The following is a 23,215-nucleotide window of genomic DNA, read 5'->3' as shown; positions in this document are numbered from 1 at the left end:
TCCGGTTTCTTATTTGTAAAATGAGAAGAATGTGCGGCTCAGAGAGTAGTTGTGAGGATTAAATGAATTAAGGTAGGTGGAGTGAGTATAGTAAGAGCTTTGTAAGCTTTAGCTCCCTTTTCCTCCTCAGCACAGTACCCTACTCTAAATATAGTCTCACAAAGAATTGGAGTGTGAATGCATAAATGAATGTTGAATGAAGTGGCTGCTTTAATTTTGGCTGTGTGTAGCACAGCAAGAGAAAGCTTGAAGGCTTCCTGTACTGAGCAAGAATTTTGATAATCAGAATTTTAATTACTTGGATATTGACTTGGATAACAATGATATGAAATTTTAAAAAGATGAGGTTCTGAAAAATCCCATGGATTTCATTCTTTTTTTAAAAAAAAGGATTTTATTTATTCATTTGAGAGAAAGACAGAGGGGGAGCATGAGCAGAGGGAGGAGTAGAGGCAGAGGGGGAAGCAGACTCCCCACTGAGCAGGGAGCTAGATGTGGGGCTCAATCCCAGGAACCGGAGATCATGACCTAAGCCAAAGGCAGATGCTTAATGGACTGATCCATCCAGGTGCCCTACGATGGATTTATTCTTAAATAGAAGAAAAGTCAATGCATTTCTATGATCCAATAGCAACTAACAATGAAAAAGGGATAGGTAAAAGAATTTAGGTAAAAGTAGGAAGCATTTAGACATGTCACAAGATTGTATAATTAGAAACACTACTCAGGGCAAGGGTGGAAAATAAACTTTAAGAGTGACCTGTTGGTGTTTTATTTTAGGAATAGTAGGATGAGTTCGGGTAGCTTTGTGAAGATTATTATTTAAATTACATTATTATTATTTAGATTTACAGTTAGAATTCCGAAACACATTACTAACTGCACTTGTGCATAATCAGATGAAGACCCTAGTGGTAAAACCCACTGGCTTTGGAGTCAGAGAGAATAGATTTGAGCCAAGGCTCTTCTACTTGGAACTGATGAACAACGCGTGCAAGTGATTTCACTTGTCTTGGGCTTAGTTTCTTCGTCTATCAAATGGATGTATGAAAAATATCCATCTCATTTGGTTGTGAAGTGGATTTTATGGCATGTGAAGTGTTTGCATGGTGTCTGGCAAGTTGAAGAAGCACTTACTAGGTTTAGGTCTAACTCTAGTAAGTGCTCAACAAATAATTCATGACTGATTCGGTTCTGCTGGTGGATGATTTTGTTCCCCAAGGAAAATGTTGCAATTTTTGTAGACATTTTTAGTTGTTACAACTTGGGGGCAAACACTACTGGCTTCTACTGCAGAAAGGTGATAGGTGCCACTAGACACATAATGCACAGGAGAGCGTCTCACAACAAAAATTATCCATCCCGAAATATCAGTAGAGTAGAGGCTGAGAAATGGGTAAAATTCATGTCTCAATGGCCTATCTAGAAATGCAGTATTTTAAAACTCTTCAAATGGAGAGAGTGAGGGTTGAAAGTTAAATTCATAGAAAATAAACTTCCTGCATCATACTTTCAAGAAATTATTGGAAAAGAAGACACACATGTTAGATAAACTTGGATATGAACATTTTGTGGGCTTTTTTGCAAGCCTTAGCATACAAAAAAAAATACCATTTGGATTTTTTTCTTTTTTTAAAGATTTTGTTTATTTATTTATTTGTTTATTTATTTATTTATTTATTTATTTATTTATGAGAGACACAGAGAGAGAGGTAGAGACACAGGCAGAGGGAGAAGCAGGCTCCCTGCAGGGAGCCCCATGTGGGACTCGATCCCAGGACCCAGGATCACACCCCAAGCCGAAGGCAGACGCTCGACCACTGAGCCACCCAGGCATCCCATCACCTGGATTTCTTAATAAAACACAGATTTTCAGGCTTCACTCCCAGCATAGTCTGATTTAGAAACTCTGGTGTGAAAAATCTGCATTTTTAATAAGCACTCCAGGGAATTCTCCTGCAGCTGGTTCATGGACAACAGTTTGAAGGGATTCTTCCAAAGGGCTAAATGAAGTGGATGCCTAACTCCTATAAACACTTTCAAAAATTCTGTAGCATCATGTAGCTCTGGTTCTCATTATCCTTAAAGGCTGAAGCACGGTCAGTCTCTTTTATTATTGAGGATCATAAGCAACGTGGGATCCATCTACAGAAAATACAGTCAGCACGAGTTTGGCAGTATCCAGGCAGCCTCTCAATATGACCAAGACCCCAGTGTCATCTGTCCTACCTGCCTTCATCCTCCCTGTGACATGGGTAAAACACTCCTACTCCCAGAACAGCGTAAACATGTTCATCTCGCAGCGTTTGGGAACTTGCACTGTTCACCACTAGGTCCAGGAAACATGCTCCATGCACTTTCTCCTATTTCCTTTCAGCCTTAAAGGAAACCTCCAAAGTATCCTGGGCTTTGCACACAAGAACATTTGGATTACATTTTTAAGAGAGGTGAAAATTCTTTCAATGTGAAAGTAATGATCAATAAAAACACATTTTAAGTCAGTTTTTATAACAATTTTGGGTTCTTATTTTACAAAGACACATTATATGATTTTGCATGTCTTTTCTGGAAAAATAAATTCATATTCAGCAGAGGTTTAATGTCACTGGAGGTGTGGCATTGTAATGGGAGTAATCATTTTTAGAAATAGAAAGATTCTATTTTGCAATAGACTTTTAGGAGATACGTTATTTTTTGACTCAAACCTAACAATACCTATTTTGCAAACGGCACAGGGGAAGTACAGGACAGGATATTTATGTCCTGTGTGACCCATCTCAGTGGAGAGAAACCACTGAGGACAGGCGGTATTAGGTTACATCAGGTAAACAAAAGTATTTGACCTGGTCTATGATTCGGTGAAAAACAGCTGTTCCACTTCAGCCCTTCATAAAATCATTTCTCAAATTTCAGTAGCTGATCAATAATGACCAGGGACCCTTTTGGAAACTCCAGTCATTTAACTCTTACACTTAAATGTGCCCCATGGAAGGATCAGACCTTCTATGAGGCAACCATCTTCCCTGAATTCGAGGCTCAGTGTTCAACTGGAGAAAACTTGCCCAGGACACACAGCTTTAGCTCATTCGAGATAATGTGTCACCAAATTCCTCTGCAAGAGGATATTTCTAAATTTAACCAGTTAAGGGACTATTTTTCTTACTTAGTATGAACATTATGGAAGATTAAAAAAAAAAAAACAGAGTGGAATTTTTGCTTGCAGGTGGAGGAAGGTGCAAGAACCATATTTTCAGTAATTATTTTCTGAATCACCCTGTGTACGGTGCACAGCCAGGGGTGTGCCTCAGACAGTACCCCCACCCACATCCACAAGAAAGAAAGAAAGAAAGAAAGAAAGAAAGAAAGAAAGAAAGAAAGAAATATATATATAATAGTGATTTTCACTACAAATCCTTGTGCTGTGGGATCTGATCATGAGATTTCTTGGGGCATTTAAAGTATAATTCCATTCATAAAATATTTATGTATATGCAGCTTCTAGGGAAGATGCAAGTAGTCGTATAATGTGAGACATAGCTCCACTCAGGTATTTATTCTTTTTCTGACAACTTTTCAGCGAATCTCTGCTATGTGTCAGGCTCCGTGCTGTATTAGGGATGCAACAGTGTCCCTCCCTGAACAACAGACTCTTGCCCCAAAGCAGCTTACATTGCAGACTGAGCTATAAACCCAAGCGGTGGATGATGATTCGTTAAACATTTGCATTTTGTAATTAGATCTAAGAAGAAAATAAATACAAGTGCATATAACAGGATTTGTTAAATTTTTCTTTTATTTCTCACGTTTCAATAATGTAACATTTCAAGATAGTTGAAGTATCTATTTGTAGTGGCCAACCAAGCAAGTCCAAAACATATTTTATTCTTTTAGAAAAAAAAAATCGATCTTAAAATTGCATAATAACTTGACCTGAGAAAATTAGATCCCTTAACTCCTTTTCTTTTTCAGGGTTTTTGGAGCTGCCATACTTCTTACCTCTACTCTGAATATGCTAATCCCATCAGCAGCCAGAGTGCATTATGGGTGTGTCATCTTTGTCAGGATATTACAAGGCCTTGTTGAGGTATGAAACTGCAGGATGGCGTCATCTTAAGGTTGGCATGTTGATTAGAACCAGCAGATTATCTTTGACTTGATCTACAAATAAACATTTTATAAGGTTGTGTCTACATAGTTTGCTTAAAAAATTGGAAAATCTAGGCAATTAGATCTTTTGTGTTTAAATAATGCTAAAGTACGATTGTGACTGCTTGCCTCCCCTTCTTTAGAATTGAATAGTATTAAAAAAAACACTTAATGACTGCTTGACTTTAAAAAAAAAAAGGACACACAGTTTGATTAATGTGCTGTGATGAGAATTTCTGAGTCCGTCCTTTGCTGATGATAACCCTGAATTAATACCTTTTGGGAGTTTTATACCAAATCCCTGTTGGACTTGAATCATGATTTGAGTTTTCATCAAAATATTTCATTGACTATGTTCTTTGGGAATAAAACTCTAATGAATGACTTTTGCTTCATCACCCTATAGCCTTTGAAAAAATATCATTTAAAAACTTCGGATTCGCCTACTTTTGCCCTTCTCTGGAAGTATAGTGGGAGAAGATAAATCCGATATTAAGGCACTGAGAACACTCTCTTTTTTCTCCAAAAAGAAATTTAAAAAGTGATAGGATAGAAATACATAAAATAGATAATTATTTTATAGGTCTTAAGTTCTGGATGCTACTTTCAGGAAGTGTGAGCTTCAAGGACCTAAGCTTTATCTTCCTTTGTATCGATTCCTTATATTTAGGAATCACTGTGTTTAAAGCCTCACAAAAAGACCTCCCACATTTCTCAAACTGTTCAGAGTTCTGGATGAATGAAGTACTAGAGGGCCTTTTCTTTTATCTTCATCAGAAGAAAACTGAGGTGGAAGGAAGACTTGAAGGGTGGGGAGAATTTGGACAGGTCACTGAAAAGAAACCATGTCTAACCTGATCTGGGCTGAAAGGCTTTCAAGTGGAATTTCAGGGAATTAGCAAAGATCTATGAGTAGCAGGTTTCCCTAATACCTTGTACCTATTCTAAGTAGACAGCATCGTAGAAGGGAATGCACTTATTTTTCCGTGACCCTGTATCCTAAATGGTGATGTGCGTCTTCCCCATCACAGGGCGTCACCTACCCAGCATGTCATGGGATTTGGAGTAAATGGGCTCCTCCTCTAGAGAGGAGTAGATTGGCAACCACTTCCTTTTGTGGTGAGTACTGCATGCAGTTATAGTTATGCTGGATGAACGTTTAGGAATATTTTAGATAAGAACTGAAAGTTGATAAAGCTTACCTGTAAAACTATTTGGTGTGTGTGCTTGTGTGTGTGTGTGTGTGTGTGTGTGTGTGTACGCGTGTGTGGAAAGGCATTTGACTACCATTTCAATTTATTTAATTCTCATTGGTCTCCATAAATCCTCTATTTCTTTCTTCCATGTTTTGTATTTTTCAAGGCATTCATCCACTCTAAGTTTTCAGATATTTGTGAATAATTTTTATAAGAGTCCTTGAAATTTATTTTTTTATTATAGTCTTGTTATTTTTTTTTTTTTAGTCTTGTTATTTTTAGATCTCTTTGTGTCTTGGGTAAGTAGGTCATATCCACTAGTGTAGTCCTGTATCACTGGTAATGTATGTAGACATATATATGTATTTGGAGATATAGAGGCATGAGTGTGCATGCACCTGAGTGTGCAAGTGTGTGTTTGTGAGAGCCTGCCAAGAAACGTGAAATGAAGTCAAGAATTTCTGTTTATTTCACTTACCTACTTCCCACTCTCCCTTTTACTTTAGGCTCATATGCTGGAGCTGTAATTGCAATGCCTTTAGCTGGCATTCTTGTGCAGTATACTGGTTGGTCTTCAGTATTCTATGTCTATGGTATGTGGTATATCTGTACAGTAAAGTTAAAAGAAATGGGTATAAACTAAAACAGTGACATAGATCACTGGATGTACTTCTGCATTTTACTCACATTTTTTTCCTTAAAGAATCCTTTCCTTATATTTTGAGAAGATCAAGAAAAATGTTCTATTTCTATGATTCTCCCTACTTTGTTATTTATTTCAAAAAGGAACTATATTGCTGGTGGAAACATTGTGATATATTTCATATATTGTCCTCAATTATGAAGAAAAAAATAAATTAGCTCTTGCTTCAAAGCCAATTAAGAGGAAAGAGCTACGCAGCACCTCTTTGCTACTACCTCCTCAGTTATTTCCCCAACTTTGTCAAGACTGGATAGAGATGGGAAGCTGGAAGGCAATAGTAGTGCAAGTGCAACAGTTCACTTTTGGGACAAAATACTAATAGTCACCTGCAGCAACAGCACAGTTGAGTCCTCATGACTCCAGGATTCAATGAGATGAAACCCTCCAGCAGAAATTAAAAAGGCCAAGAAACCCTAAGTCCGAAGTCTCTTTCTGATCACTTTTTAACCAGAACCAGAAAGCTTACCACTTGAGAGTACCCCTAAAATCTCTCTCTAGGAGACCTTTTTTTTAGCCATGAGAAAAAGAGAAATATAAGAGAGCTGGATTCCAACTGATGTCACTGATTAATAACGTCTTTGGATGTGGGCAGGAGAATGTGAAATATTAATGAAGTCATGAGGTAGGACCGAACAGTATTTGGCTGCTTCTGAATTTGACATGATCCATTCCCATTTCAAAATGTTCTCATCAGAGCAAATTCTTATGTTTGCAGAATATTATTAAATATACTTTATAGCAGGAGCTTTTATTCTGGTTCAAAAGCCATGGGTGGGTTTTAGATTAATGAATGTCCAAAATTATAAGCCATACATGCATTTGTACATTTTTTCCCGGGGAGATATTTTTTATTAGATTTTAATCCATGTCTTTCACTAGATTTTCAAGAGTCCATAATTCAAAGAAGTTTAAAGCAAATGGGTATAGAGTGTACAGTACACGTTGGGATGCTGGGCAATTAAATCCCCTGATTTGTGCCCTAATTGAATCCATTAATTAATTGAAAATTAATGTGACTTTAAAGTAAGAATATTAATTTTCATGGGTGCCTGGGTAGCTCAGTCAGTTAAGCATCTACTCATGGTTTTGGCTCAGATCATGATCTCAGGTCATGATCCTGAGATTTAGCGGAGTCAGGCTCCCTGCTCAGAGGCAAGTCTGCTTTCCCTCTTCCTCTGCCCCTCCTCCTGCTCATGTGTGTGATGTGCACGCACATGCTCTTTCTCTCCCAAAATAAATAAATAGATCTTTTTTTTTAAAGTATTAACTTCCATAAAGCACTCATGAAAATCGATCTCATTATGTCAAGTTGTATCTCATTTAATATTTACCATTGAATGATACAAAGTTTAAACATTAGATAATCTGAAAAAAATCACATCCCTATAGTACTTGCTTACTTACTGCATATAACAAAAAATTAGATCTTTGAGTTACACATTCAACGCTAATATTTTTTAAATTAATAAGAGAAGGACTGTATGGTGTCTTATGTTAAAAAAAAAGATAATGCATATATAGCAATTAGCCGAATGTCTGGCACTTCAGATGCTTTTAGTTAGCGGTAATGATAATTACTACTGAATTGCAAGAGCTTTCATTTATCGAGTGCTTATTTTGCGCCATTCACCATGCTAGTTGCTTCATGCATTATCTCCTTAAACTCTTCTTTGCCACAATCTTATAAAAAAGAAATTGTCTCATTTTATAGTGAAGATTCAGAGATTCAGTCACCGATTGGAGCATGTAGCTAATGAGTGACACAGCCAGGAATTTAATCTGGGAGAGCTGTACTCCATAACCACTACACTATCCCAAATTTTCACGTACTATCTAACCCCTATTTATGTTTGCTCTCCTGTTTGGTAGTGAAAAGGAGGATGACACATCAAAATCTGTGGTATTAAGAAATAATTCTTAGAGATCGAACAAGCAAGAAAAAAGTATTATAGAGATCAAAAGCATTTAGACTGTTACCCCAGGGATAAAGAAGAGTAGAGGCCAAAAATGGGAAACAAGAATAAATCACTTGAAATTCTTTTTTTTATTAATACTTTAGATTTACATTATCCAATAAGGGCATGTTTAAATAGCGAGAGTGCTAAATAAAAAAGGAATGCAAAAGAACTTGCAAATGGTCTATTGTGTTAGAATTTATAGCTTTCACTTGCCCAAAGAACGATCAATAGATAATATTATATACTGAAAATAATAATGACATATAGTCACATAAAGTGTTAGATCTTACTACATGAATTACTGAAGCCCCCTCCCCATTTTTTAAGGAATGATAACCACCCAGGTTAAAATAATCTAGATTTTATTTAATAGTCTGTTTACTTTTAAATCTGGAAGCGCTAACAGGAAAGAGAGTATTTCTTTTTGTGGAAGTATAGGCCACTCTCATATATTCAAGGAAGGCAAATAAGAAAATGACTCACCCTTTGTAAAATTCCTTGAAGACAGGAGTTTTGTCTTGTTCACCATATTTCTCTCACTTAGCAGAGTGGCTGGAATAGTAAATGCTCAGCAAATGTTTGTCGGTCGTATGAACATGTTTCAAACCATACCATTCAATAATTATCCAGGGCTGTGTGTCCGCGTTATTGGAGACAAAGAGATAAAACTCCAGGACTAGCCTTCAGGAAGCTTGAAGTTTATTTATTTATTTATTTATTTATTTATTTATTTATTTATTGAAGCTTGAAGTTTAGTAGCATAGCACAACAACAGGCTGAAGTCCATGGAGAAGCATAAACTGCAATTTGCATTCTGTAGAATGTGTTTGTCATAAGATTCCTGTAATTTTTATTCCAGCAAATGACAGTTAAATGGGGGCACTTATAGATTTTTGACTTTCTCCTTTTGAACTCTTCCTTGCAGGGAGCTTTGGAATGATTTGGTACATGTTTTGGCTTTTGGTGTCTTATGAGAGTCCTGCAAAGCATCCTACTATTACAGATGAAGAACGTAGGTACATTGAAGAAAGCATTGGAGAGAGTGCAAATCTTTTAGGTGCAATGGAAGTAAGAACTTTATTATGGTGTATATTCCTGTTCTTATTCCTCATCTCACCTCTCTTTGACCAATCAAACTACTATCTGAGTCCTTATTCGACAAAACCAATTTGGTGTCAATCATGATTGTTTTCTTTCCTCCATTCATACTTTCTAACTTAGGAATGATTGCTACTTCCCCCATCTATAGTTTCTTTTTTTTTTCTTTATCTTTTCCTAATAATCTTCAAACTTGCTGCGGACTATAGCTATGACTATAAAACTAAATAAGCTTTTATAAACAGCTCAATATGGTCCATAATTAAACAAATTCAATGAATATTTGTTGTTAATTTCAGACTATAGGAAATGCCAGATCACCTAATACAATCATGAAAAAGACTCTTTTTTGTGTATTGAATTGTCTAAATATACGTGTTATACATGTGTATTTATGCTAGATGTGGTTAAAGAAATATGAAATCATTAGAATGTTAGTAATAGATAGCTGACATAAAAATATTCTTAATATAATATAATCTTGTTACTGATAAAATCTTATCATTTTCAGGATTCTTATTATGAAGATAAAGTATCATAAAAATATAACATGGACCCCTTTTCTGATTCTAATTTGATTTCTTGCACGGGCTCTATAGAAAGAGAAACTGCAATATTTGACACAGAGAAACTGTGTCAATGCAAATATTTTAGTCTGTGTGACATTAACATATCATACATATTAATTAACAAATAGCCATTTGATACCATTAAAAATGGGAAGCAAAACTAATATACTAAGGCAGGTTCAGCAATTCAGCACCTAATAGTAACTCAGTTTCCTTGTGCTGAGAGCTGGAAGGTACCATGCACGGCTGAAGAACCAGTGTCTCTTATATATTATGCTTCTCTTTCTTTTGAAGGTTCCTCCCTTCTTTCTAATTATATCTCATTCCAGCTCTGATTCTCTACTTCGTTTGTTAGAAAAGGTCTGTCTTTGACATCTCATCCTAGGTAAAAATGTCTATCACCTGCTGTTGTTGAGGCCATTAATGAATAAGAAAAATCTCACATTAGATATCATTCAGAAGTGAAACTTCATTACTTAAAAAAAAAAATTCTTACACTATGGCCTGGGATTAGAACGTCCCCCTTCTTGTTTCCTTCTGTTCATGGACTGATAGTTTCTTTCCAACAGTGGCTACTGAGGAAATAAGTGGTTATGTGGGGATGGGGCGGGTGTTGGCAGCGTGCTCTGGTTCCCACCAGCCGTGGTTACTGTGAGCAGAAACTAAATATAGGCTGATCTATGTTCAGCATTTAGCCTCAATTTCTAACCCAAAGGAATCCAATCAAACTATACTTTCATTAGTTAAATATATTTCTTTTATTTACGAGTTCTTGAAAGGTTGTGTGTCTAAATCAAGCATGAATTTTTTAAACAATCAGAAACTTAGTTTAAGTGAAAACCAGTTTCTGGAAATGACCTTGGGAAGAATAGCTGGTGGCTTATTAAAGAGCATAGATAATCTCAAACTCCCCATTTCCTTACCTTACCACTTTTCTAAACATAATATTTTACTTCTTACTGATGTTTTATACTTGCCTGTAATTTGAAACCAAATTAAAATGATATCATATTTTAGTTATAATGCTTATATGTTATTTTCAATTTTTACTATGAACAAATTTAATATACAACAAAGCAGAAAGCATAGTAACGGGAACATCCATGTGTCCACTGCATAGATGCAGCAGTTGTCAACCCTTTGCCTTATTTACTTCACTTTTCTTATTGCTGAATGATTTCAAAGTAGAGGAGATACCCTAACACTCTACCCACAAATACTTCATATGCCTCTCTAGAAAAATAAAAATACTCTTTCACAAACTAAGTACTGTTATTATATCTAAAACAATTAAGAATAATTCCTTGACATTATCCAATATCTAGATCATATTCAGACTCCTAGTGCCCAGTCCTAATTTGAATACCTAGTCTATATTCATTATGTCCTTTGTAGCTATTTCTTTGGAGTCTGTATCCAGTTAAGGATCACACATTGCAGCTGACTGTGATGCCTTTTAAATCTTTTTTTCTGAAAAAAATTTAATATACAGAAAAATGCACAAATCATAAGTGAACAACTTGCCTAATTTTTGTTCACACCTGTGAAGCGAACAACCAGGTCAGTGAATAGATGGACTATAAGCCCTCCCAGGACCCCGAACAATTTTTTAAGATATAAAATTAAACATTAACATCTTACATTTGAGGAAGTATTTTACAACCAGAAGAATAAAGTTCTTAGTAGAGATGATCCCCTCATGAAAAATGGAAATATTTTCCCAGCAGGACAAAGATATTTACTTTCAATAATATTCTGAAGCTATTTCTTATACAAACATAATACTACAATGCTGACATCCCGGTATTCAACAATTTTTATTATCTATGAAATCAGCATATTTATCTGACATTATTTTCCCAGAGTATTTAGGATTTTAAAAATGCACTTTTTGAATCCATCTGTGATGTTGTCACTGGATATTTTTATTCAAAGCCATTCAAAGCCACAGTACTTATTATTATTATTTTTAACCACAGTACTTATTACATGTTACTCGGACATGCTTTTTTGTTTTTCCTTTTGTCTTATACATATTTTTGATCCCAATGGTATAACTTCTTACTACATTACTTTTATTTTTTTTTATTTTTTTTAAAAGATTTTATTTATTTATTCATGAGAGACACAAAGAGAGAGGCAGAGACACAGGCGGAGAGAGAAGCAGGCTTCCTGCAGGGAGACCGGATGTGGGACTCGATCCTGGGTCTCCAGGACCAGGCCTTGGGCCAAAGGCAGACACTCAACCGCTGAGCCATCCAGGGATCCCTGCTACATTACTTTTAAAGTGTTCTTGGAAGGCTTAATTAGAGTCACAATCAATACTAGTAATTATGAGGCTCTCCATCCAGGAATAATTACCAAATCTCTGAAAAATGTTTGCTTCCCCTTTTACTAATTTAGTTAGGTTAGGGATCACAAGCTAGCATTAAACAATTATTCCAAGCTATTGTTTCTTCACCAAACAGTATTCACCAAACAGTATTTTGCCATTCAAAACAAAGTCCTTAAGAAAATGAGAATGTGAGAGACAGGCCCCTGGGTGGCTCAGTTGGTTAAGCACCTGCCTTCGGCTCATGATCCAGGTCATGATCCAGGGGTCCAAGGACTGAGCCCCGCGTCGGGATCCCTGCTCGGTGAGGAGTCTGCTTCTCCCTCTCCAGCTACCTCTCTCTCCGCTTGCACCTCTAGTGCTCTCTCTTGCTCTTGCTCTCTCAAATAAATAAATAAAATCTTTTTTCTTTAAAAAAAAGAGAGAGAGTATAAGAGACATTTTCAGGTCTAAAAATCTTAGTCTTGGAGAAAGATACTTGCTTTATATTTAGGCGTATGCAGGATCTCTAAGGACACTAGATATATTTCTTAAATGGATACCATAAGCCAATCACATTTAAGTGGTTGATTCAGAAGGTGGTGACTATCGTAAATAACTAATTATGATGTGCCCATGGTGTGTTGAATAGCTAAATACTTCAACCCAGCCATATACCATGTAAGTTTTACAGAACCTGGCAATTCAGCATCACAGAATTTATATTGCTATCCATTGTCTATCAAGAGAATTTATAGACAGTGGTATTATTAACTTTAGATAGGGTCTAGAGTATTGCACTCTTAATTTTTCTTATTTTTCTCCTCCTGACTATATTGAATTTTCAATATTTTTAGATAAAATATTTTGGATACCAACAAGGTCACTGATACGGCAATGATCATTAGCTGAGGCATCATCTGTCACTGCCCCCCCCAAAAAAAAATTCTTAGAAACTAGGATCTGTGCTTTTGGAATTGATTCTATTAACATAGGATCTTATATCTTATATCTTAAATTGGGACCAATTTAATCAGAAAAAGATACTAATATCTTTTTTTTTTCTTCCAAGAATAATTTATGCAACTAAGGTTAACCAGACTGTTGCAATTAACTATTCATTACCTCCTACTCATGCCTCAACATGTGCATCCTGAAAATGCAAAGAACCTATTATTTCTATTTAAGTTAGAAAATGTTTAAAATGGTCAGAATGGCTCTTTTTTTGGGGATTTCAGAAATTCAAGACTCCATGGAGGAAATTTTTTACATCTATGCCTGTCTATGCAATAATTGTTGCAAACTTCTGCAGAAGCTGGACTTTCTACTTACTGCTTATTAGCCAGCCAGCATATTTTGAGGAAGTCTTTGGATTTGAAATCAGCAAGGTATGTAAAAATTATCCTTGTTTAACTAGTGCATTATTTTTGTGTTCAATGGCATATTAAGTTCCTTTGCCAATATTTTATGCTCTAAATTTTTTGCTACTCATTTATTTGTTTAGCCACTTAACAAATAACTTCTGGGAAACAGAGACTAAGTAAGGTGTTTGAGTGTCTACTGCATTCAGCTGCCTGAATTGCATTGCATTTCTAGCAATGCTAGAAACTGCATGTTTTTGATGGAAATACAGACAAAATCAACCTCGCTTCTGCCCTCATGGAGTTTATATCTCAATTAGGGTGGACAGGACTGTAGTCTTTTTCCTGTAAAGAAACATAGCTTCCTTTAAGTGTCAGGTCAGAGACAATGCAACGGTGAACAAAAAAATATTTTATTGAAATGGAATTGTGTTTATCTAATTACCAATCTCTTCTTCAATGCTTTCAAAAATCCGTCTGGCTATCTTGTCTGTGTGAAAGCTTTATATTTTGATGTAGTCCTGACTGATAGACAAATGGATAAGGAAGATGTAATACACAAGGGCACACAGACACACACATACACACACGTACACATGCTGGAACATTACTCAGCCATAAAAAGGATAAGATTGTGTCATTTGCAACAACATAAATGGACCTAGAGAATATTCTATTAGATTAAATAAGTCAGACTTTGAGAAAGACAAATACCATGTGATTTCACTCATAGGTGGAATGTAAAAAAAAAAAAAAAGAAAAGAAACCCAAATGAATAAACACATGAAAAGCAGAATCAGATCTGTCAATGCAGGGAACAAATTGGTGGTTACCAGAAGGGTGGGAAATGAGGAGTGGGCAAGATGCGTGAAAGGGAACGGGAGATGCAGGGTTCCAGTTATGCAATAAGAAGTCATGGGACTAAAAGGCACAGTATAGGGAATATAGTTAATGATATTGTAATAGTGTTGCATGGTGACAGATGGTAGCTATACATGTCCTGAGCAACCGTTTAGCATATGAACTTGTCAAGTCACTCTGTCCTGCACCTGAAATTAGTGTAACATTGTATACTAACTATAATAAAGTAAAAAAAATTATTTTCTATAAATCTAAAAAAATGGTCTTTGCTAAAAGATTTGAGAAAGCAAAAAAAATTGAAAACATTCTTGGGTTTAATTTATTCAATTTATTCACTTAACAAGCATTTATTGAATAGGATATATGAAGCTTTGTGTTGGATTCAGAAATAAAAATGTGGTTCCTGTCTTCAGGAGTTCACAGCCTGGTGGCATAGACGAAAGCAATTAGTTGCCAGTTACAGCACAGTATGCAAAACGCTATAGACATTTGTTCATAGTTGTGAAGATGTAATCATTTTGAGGTTTTCTATAAGGATAAGATGAACATAAAAATACTATTTTATATTTATAGAACAGTTTGAAATTCACAGGGTCCTTTCATATGCATGAACAACCTTGTTTGGTTGACCAGCTGGATAACTCTCATCATTTCCGTTGATGGAGAAACAGGCTAGGGAAGGTATTTAAATTGCCTAAGGGCCAAGCTGGTAATATATGCCAGAAGCAGGTTAAGCCCCGATTCTTTAATTTATGATTCAATTCCCTTTACTATGTTATTCAAATTCAGGTAGATCCTATATTCATTTAAGCACTTAGCAAGTATTTGTTGAATACCATCTCTGCCAAGCCCTTTGCTGAGTACTGAATACACTTGTCTGTGCTAGCGATGGACTTGCCATTTCTCTTCATGTCATTACATACATCCAGCTGGGCTCCCTATTCATATTATGTCTCTACTTGAAAGACTATCTGAGGCCTGGAATTGAAGAAAACCTGAGTTTAGGAGAAGCTATTCTAAGAGCTCTTTTGTAGTCCCTGTTTCTAAGGAAACTGTTTCCTCCATTCCTGAGAAGAATGGCTGCTTTCCATAGGGCTCTTCTCTCTAGAGCTGATCAAACATTGCGGGGTAGCCTTTGGGAGCTCTGAGAGGTGTTATACTTCTCAACAAAGGCTGCTGGAGGTGTGAGTCCATTTTCATAATCTAGGACAAATATGACACTGAGAGGCTATTAATAAAGTCAGGTCTCATGGGGGGGAAGTGAAGGAGCCAACCGATGTTAATGAAACTGTGTGGCCATTCTGACCCTGTAGCTCCACTTAATTGAAAATGCTTGAGTAAAAGCAATGATATTTCACAAAAACCAAATATAATAACCAGATGGGTTGTTTTGATTCACTTGTTATATTTTTAACTAAAATTGTAGATACATTCTGCACACGCAGATTGGCTTGAAGATTTTGATTATACTGGTTAAAAAAAAAAATCACTGACTTACTTGAAAAACGTGTAAAGGAAGTAGTAAAGGAAATAGAGCAGGGGCTTTGGATCCAGGCTGGCATGGCTCCGAATCCAAGCTCTATAATAGACTATTGATATGTAGCCTGGGGCTATGTAGTATTGAATGATTGCCAGCTTTGATTTTCTTTTCTATAAATAATGGTATTAATGCCCTCTTTCAGAACTGCGGCAAAGTGTAAGCAAACTAAAATATTTAAATGGGGGATGGTTCTCTCCAACCTTAAATTGAGTATCCTGCAGACTAAACCACAATCTTCATTTCAGGTAGACAGACCCAGTTAAAGCAGAAATATAACAGAGGGATGTGTGTGTCTATCTATCTCTATATATAGCATAGAAATTATATTTTAATATTTTGTATAACTTAAAAATTATATAAATTATAATAAATATATTAATATAATATCTATATGTATAATGCTTATAAAGAAACATTTTTAGGTTTTTAAAAATGACCTATCAAATGACCTTGGATAAACTGGCACTTTGAGAGGTTACAAGAGACAACCAAATGAGAGAAGGCATTCAATTCTTCTGAGCTTTACATTTAGGGGCAGAAGAGAAATATTGAGAGGCTTCTCTTTGTTGCATAACAGCCTGCCAATTTCTAAACAGAATGTGACACGGGTGGGGAAAGAGGAAATGCAGAGTGTGACCCAGAGAAGCAAAGAGGAGGGTGCACAAAATCTAATGACCTAGAGTTTCTATGAAGAGTCCATCAGTTATAGACTCCACACACTTAGCCTAACTCTTGTAAAACCTTAAGATAATGAGCAAAGTACTGTGTGATTATCATAGATGATGATTCTCCCCAAAAGTCTTGAGCATTCTGATCACATGTGATCCCAAGTGAATATGGTAAGTCACCAAAAGCTAAGAAGATAGTTGAATAACTTTCATAAAGTTCTGCAACTTGACCCTGATGAGATCACATTCGAATATGTCCACATATTGCCTAGGGACCTGGGAGATTCAGTACCTGCAAGTATTAAGTCAGTGGGCTAGAATATTCCCAACGTCTGTCTCTTTAACTTCCAGATTGTTAGCTCCTTGCAGTTCCCATTGTGTTTCGTTGGAAGTGATAACTAATAATCATAGTTTTATTCTTTATTTACCCAAAGGAATTAAAATGTCTATGTGAGTAGACAGTAAATAGCAAAGTATGTTTGATTTACGAACTTTTCAGATATCTCAAACACTGAGTCAAGATGCAGGCCAGTTATGTGGACTTAGGAAATGCAGGTCATTCTCAGGCTTTCTTTGCCTCTAACTATCAAATGCACGATATGCAATTCTACACAAATCCTAACACGGTATATTTCAGGATATTTTCTTGTCTGATGGTTTCTTTCTACAGATTGATTGCTTTAAAGAGATCTTCTATAGTTAAGAATGAAGAACCACTCTGCTCTTTCAAGACGCTATTCTGAAAAGCAATAATGTCAGTTTACCTCATACTTTTACTTAGCTCACATTTGGTGAGCCTATACTAAATACCAGGTTTTGAACTAAATCAAGAACATTCACATGCATTATCTGGTTTTATTTGATTTTTCTTTCTCACATGGTGGTAGAGCTAAGCATAGTGGTCAAAAGCCCTGTTTTTGGACTCAGGTAAAAATGGCTCAATATTTGGTCCTGGAAATCATTTTTAAATTAGACTTTATTCATCAATACAAGAGAGTAATAATATAATAAACCTTCATCAGGATAAAAGGGAGAGAATTACATAACTCAGACGTGTAAACTACTTAGGAGTCATTCACTTACTTAATTAATTGTGGTAAAAGCTCAGCTCCAGGGGCATGGCACCATGCTGTATGCCACTGTAAAATCAAGCAATCTGTCTCAACCCTTCAATAATCTCACTTGGAAGACATTTTTATATACAAATAATACGTTTTCCCAGTACTTCTAATTTGCCAGGAAGTGTACTTCTAATTACGCTTAGGAATAAAAACTTCCTTAGATGTCTATGTTCAAAATCTAAGTCTATTTACACAGTTAAAAATGCATTTTATTCATATTTCCTACCTTCATGATGCCTAGAGGAGTGTCTTACACATAATTATTGCCCAAAAAGTGTGTGTTGAATTGATGCTGGTAAGTTAGATGTTAAGTTGAGCTTTTTCGTATGAAATTAATACAGAGACTTTATACCACTGTGTAACAATGTAACCAAATACTGATATTTGACAGAGAAAATACCTAAAATTGAAGAACTGATCTGCATTTTCTGGGTTACTTTAACTTAGAAACTAAATATAAAACTTATAAGAGATACATATTTAAGATCCAGTTAAGGTTTTTAGCCTGCTTAAAAATTAAAAAAAATAAAAAGAAAAATTACAGCCTCTTCAAGGCTTGTCAAATAGATTTCTTGTCCCTCTGACTCAGTCTCTGTCTCTCACTCACTAATGATGAATTTTTGCAAACATATTTAAGAATATAAAATGGGATAAATGTGAATCATTCTGTGTTAAGATTCAGAACAGTTTATTCATAAACTCAAAATTTACTGACTTATTACACAGAAAAAATATTCTCTTCTGAAATAAAAAGTAAACATACTTAACTTTTCTCATTTATTTCTGTGGATATTGTTGCTTATTCTAGGAATAAGTAAGTGAGTAAGTGGTCATTTGGAGATAGTACTTTTTTCTCTCTTTTTCCATAAAGAATTTAGGATGGATTCAAAAAACCAAGACCTTTTTTTTTTTCTTTTTCTTCTTTTTCTTTTTATTCAGGTTGGCATGCTATCTGCTGTGCCACACTTAGTAATGACAATTATTGTGCCCATTGGAGGGCAGATTGCAGATTTTCTAAGAAGCAAGCAAATTCTTTCAACTACTACAGTGAGAAAGATCATGAATTGTGGTGGTAAGTACATGACGTGAAGGACATGATTTTGGCTCACAAAGTGCTGACCTATGTGAGTGAGTAACTTCTACTGTGCATGCCAGAGATGCAGCTAAACTTGTGTCTTCATTGTTCATTTAGAATCATTTCTCTATCTTCCAATTTTCATAACTCCTGGTGTTAAATAACTTTATAACTAACTCGTCCCTGCTCACCATGGAAACTTAAGGTTGTTTTCAATGATTTTATTAAAATGGAAGGATTTGGTAATCTCTATGTGTAGATTATGATTGTTATTATTAGTATTTAAAGATCTTATTTATTTATTTTAGAAGGATGGGAGAGGCAAAGGGAAAGGGGGAGAGAGAACCTCAAGCAGACTTCCTGCTGAGCATAGAGTGCAAGGCCATGCAGGGCTTGATCTCACCACCTAGAGATCATGACCTGAGCTGAAATCAAGAGTTGGAAGCTTAACCGACTGAGCCCCCCAGATGCCCCTGTTATTATTGCTTTTAAGATATACTCCTGGAAGAGGTTTGCTAGGTCAGATGAGCATAAGCAGTCTCAGCAGTTTTGGCTCACTGGAAAAATGCCCACAAATTTCTAAGTGTTTCCATGTGTTTGTTCCTGAAGGTTTTGGCATGGAAGCAACACTGCTTCTGGTGGTTGGCTATTCTCATACCAGAGGGGTAGCTATCTCGTTCTTGGTACTTGCAGTGGGATTCAGTGGATTTGCTATTTCTGGTAAGATACGTGTTTTAAAATTTATACATGCAATGTCCTTATTTTTACTGGATATTTGGATTTATTGCTACTCATTTTCCTCCTGCTTACTCTTCTTCTTTATTTTTTTTTAAGAAAACATTTCTCTGTGATTTGAGCATCGCATATTAGGTACTGGATAAGAAACAATACTGCATTCTGCTCTAATCGTGTCCCTGAGCTAAATTATCAAAAAATACTTACCGAGCACATGCTGCATATCTGGTACCTTCTGAGGAGAGTGGTGAATGTGGTAGAGAATATTCCACAGTCACCCACTTGTAAGGGGTTTAGGATTCTCTGACTTAAAGCTGTTGTGTCTATTTCAGGTTTCAATGTTAACCACTTGGATATTGCTCCGAGATATGCCAGTATCTTAATGGGCATTTCAAATGGTGTTGGCACGTTGTCAGGAATGGTTTGTCCTATAATTGTTGGTGCAATGACAAAGAATAAGGTAAGATGAAGCAAAAGAAATGCTCAGTTTTCTGAACTGTCTCATGGTAGAGAAGAGTTACTCTGTTCTGTTTGGGCCATCTCTGAGTTCCAGCCACCAAATCTCTGAGTAAGGAAGATAATTGAGACTCACAAGAAAATCTCTAAGAACTCCAAGGAAGTCTTCTTTCCCAACCAATAAGCACTGCACTTTTCAACACCTTTTAATATTTCTTGTAGTTCTGGTGTGTGGTAAAACAGTAACAGCAAGACTTTTTTCTCTTAGCTTATTAGAACACCCAAGTAGAAGTGTTTGGAGCTAATTTGGAAATGTTAATTCAGACTCTGCAGTTATCAATGGAAGGATAGTATTATTAGCTATTTGTCCTTATAGGTAGAGCTTCACAATTTGTGTTCACCTAAAGTAAATAAACAAAAGAAGTAGGAGGAAAAAATATATATCAATCAATGGAAATTAAAAGAGAGATTATGGGCATTTTAAAAATGAGCCGACCACAGAGTTTTACTTGGGGTTTTATTTCAGAACCTGAGATTTAAAGAAATTTAATTAATGAAAGTTGTAGGATTATGGAAGGTTTTTAGGACAGTATTTGCTTTATATACTCAGAACAGGGTTTTCCCCTAAAGATAACATTGTATGAAAAGTGTGATGGTGGAGCATTCAAAGAAGAGGTTATGCTTGTCAAACAAGGGGAGTTGGTTTTCACAGTGCCACTTTTTGTCACTGCAGTCACGTGAAGAGTGGCAGTATGTTTTCCTGATCGCTGCTTTGGTCCACTACGGCGGAGTTATATTTTATGCAATATTTGCCTCAGGAGAGAAGCAACCCTGGGCAGACCCTGAGGAAACAAGTGAAGAAAAGTGTGGATTTATCCATGAAGATGAGCTTGATGAAGAAACAGGAGACATTACTCAGAATTATATAAATTATGGTACTACCAAGTCTTACGGGGCCACAACACAGGCCAATGGAGGTTGGCCCAATGGTTGGGAAAAGAAAGAGGAATTTGTACAAGAAGAAGTACAAGACTCATACACCTATAAGGACCGAAATGATTATTCATAACAAAGCTAATTGCTGGATTTATTTTTAGTGTTTGTGATTAAATTAATTGTGATTGCACAAAAATTAAAAAAAAAAAAGTGGTGTAAACACATAAACATATCAACCAGGCAAGTCTTGCTGTAAAAATGAATCAAAACAAACTCATGAAGTTACCATCAAGTGCAATCTGTAGAAGTTGTGAAATGCCACCATTTCCATTCAGGTCATCCATTTTTGCGTTTGTGATTTAAAGGTTGACTGGTCAAAATTGTAGAAGCGAGTAGTTACTCATTGGATTCATATGAGCTAAAACTCATCACCATTTAATAAAGCACAACTAAAACAGTTGGCACATCCCATCCTACAAAGGTTAGGAAGCCAAAGCTACTTGATCATGCAAAATGCACTTATATATTTGTTACACTGTATTGCAAGATATCATGCAGAAATCCTGTTAAGAAACCTGAAGATGTCATGTTGGCTGCATCAGGTGTGTGCAACATTTATTGAATTTAAATAACAGAGTTGATATATCTCTCAATTAGAGAAGACTATTGTGGGCTAGCAACTAGCAAGGCGTACTAAATAATTATTGTTATTACATAATGTGGAATATTTTGTTGGTTCTGAAAAGAAATATCTTGCAGTGTTTTATATGAAATGCTCGTGCACATATACTTATATCTGTGAAAGAGAACTTGTAAAGTGAGGGGTATGCTTCATGTTCTTCCATTCATTTACCTAACAGTATAAAACACTTCACATTTCAACAAAAACCTGACTTTTCATGTAGCATATCATATAACTTTTTTGCAAAAAAATATTTAAAAAGTAAATAGACTTTAATGTATTTTTTATTACAACTTTGTACTGGTTGTAACTTGCATTAGAAAAAAAAAGATGCATACACCATAAAGAATCTAATAAATTTACTATGGAGATATAGCCCTTAAAATGCAATATTAACAACAAAAGAAATAGAATATGGTTTAGATATTCTTCTTCCTAAATACTATATGGAACTTGTGCCACAGAGCTATATATAATATGAAAAGATAAACTTAATAGAGATATTGTAAGTAGACAATTTTATTATTTAAAGTCCCATTTAAAAGATATTTGTCTTAAATATATAGGACAATAAATTATATTAAAATTATATCTATATATATCTGTATATCTTATACATATCCATACACAAAAACATAATAAACAATCTTCACAAAAAAACCAAAAATAGCATACACCTAATGTTGGGTTAGGGGACTGCAATTTCTACTTTCATAGAGTCTAGAATTTTAGATGGGGCAGAGGCATTTTGCTTGTCATTTCTTAATATATCTCAACAGGAATTGCAACATTTGTGTTCCAAGCAATAAGTGCAATGCATACAATTTCCTGTCTGTATATTATCTTCATTTTGCTTGTGGTAGCTGTCTGGGTGGTTGGAATGATTTTTTTTTCTTTTGAAAAGTTAACATCAGACCTCTTTATAATGTTCTAAATGATAATAATGCATTTCCCAATTCAATGCAAAATATCATTGGTGTATTTGTCTATTCTGGATATTTGATCTGTTCATTGTATTGTGCTAGTGACTGGAAGCCCTGCTACTGCAAATAGAAAACATGACATTTGTTTTAAAGATGCAAACCATCCCTGACCTTAAGAAAATAAAAACATCCTTTGCTTTGCGTCTCAGAGTGATATAATGTGATCATAGCTTTTGTTGTGTTGAATGAGAAGATGTGGACTACCATTTTGTTGCTGCAAAAAGAAAAAGTGTTAATAAAATGCTCTATTTATCCTTTTGTAAAAATATAATACCTTAACTTGGGTTTATTTTATTTAGTTTGCAGCTTGAATGTAAATGTAGCTTTTGTGTGCTCCTGTGAAGCCAAATCTAGGTTCAAGGATAATAACCTTTTTAGCTACTTGAGATTTACCGGAAGAACATTGGCACCCTTTAGATTGTATGGGTCCATGGACAGAGTTTTACATCAAGAAATAGGTCTCTGAGTCAAACTCTATCTTTCGATGGGAGTCTTCTCATGATTTGTGTGCTCAGTTTAAAGAAATAGGAAAAAATTAAAAAGTTATCAGGTCAAGGACACCATCTAATTGAGACTCTGTGTAGGTTGTGGGGGACGCTGCCCTAACCATTCTATGTAGAGCGTCTCATATGACTCCACAACGACCCTAAGTAGGTATTCCCTTTATTCCCAGATTGCAAAGGAAGAAACTGAAGCTCATAAAGGTTAAATAACTTTCCCAAGGTCAAATAGAGTAACATCATCATATTATAATGTGTCGGCCAAACCAGCAAGCAGGGAGCAGGATTTATCAACGTAGCAGCCAATGGAATGTCT

General features: G+C 35.6%; 1 protein-coding gene across 1 annotated transcript in view; it reads left to right on the top strand.

The window, feature by feature from the left end:
* The window catches only part of SLC17A6 (solute carrier family 17 member 6), a 40,758-nt gene extending 18,200 nt beyond the window's left edge, over positions 1-22,558 (top strand). The window contains exons 4-12 of the mRNA XM_077866198.1: positions 3,970-4,084; positions 5,178-5,265; positions 5,849-5,935; positions 8,929-9,071; positions 13,220-13,369; positions 18,472-18,604; positions 19,217-19,327; positions 19,675-19,802; positions 20,532-22,558. Of these exons, the coding sequence (XP_077722324.1) occupies positions 3,970-4,084; positions 5,178-5,265; positions 5,849-5,935; positions 8,929-9,071; positions 13,220-13,369; positions 18,472-18,604; positions 19,217-19,327; positions 19,675-19,802; positions 20,532-20,867 (1,291 nt within the window). The 3' untranslated portion in view covers positions 20,868-22,558. The remainder of the gene's footprint in view (positions 1-3,969; positions 4,085-5,177; positions 5,266-5,848; positions 5,936-8,928; positions 9,072-13,219; positions 13,370-18,471; positions 18,605-19,216; positions 19,328-19,674; positions 19,803-20,531) is intronic.
* The last annotated feature ends 657 nt before the right edge of the window (positions 22,559-23,215 follow it).

This window comes from Canis aureus, chromosome 23, assembly GCF_053574225.1.
Source record: "Canis aureus isolate CA01 chromosome 23, VMU_Caureus_v.1.0, whole genome shotgun sequence".
NCBI classification, from domain to species: Eukaryota; Metazoa; Chordata; class Mammalia; order Carnivora; family Canidae; genus Canis; species Canis aureus.
This window is presented reverse-complemented; position numbering and strand designations above follow the sequence as displayed.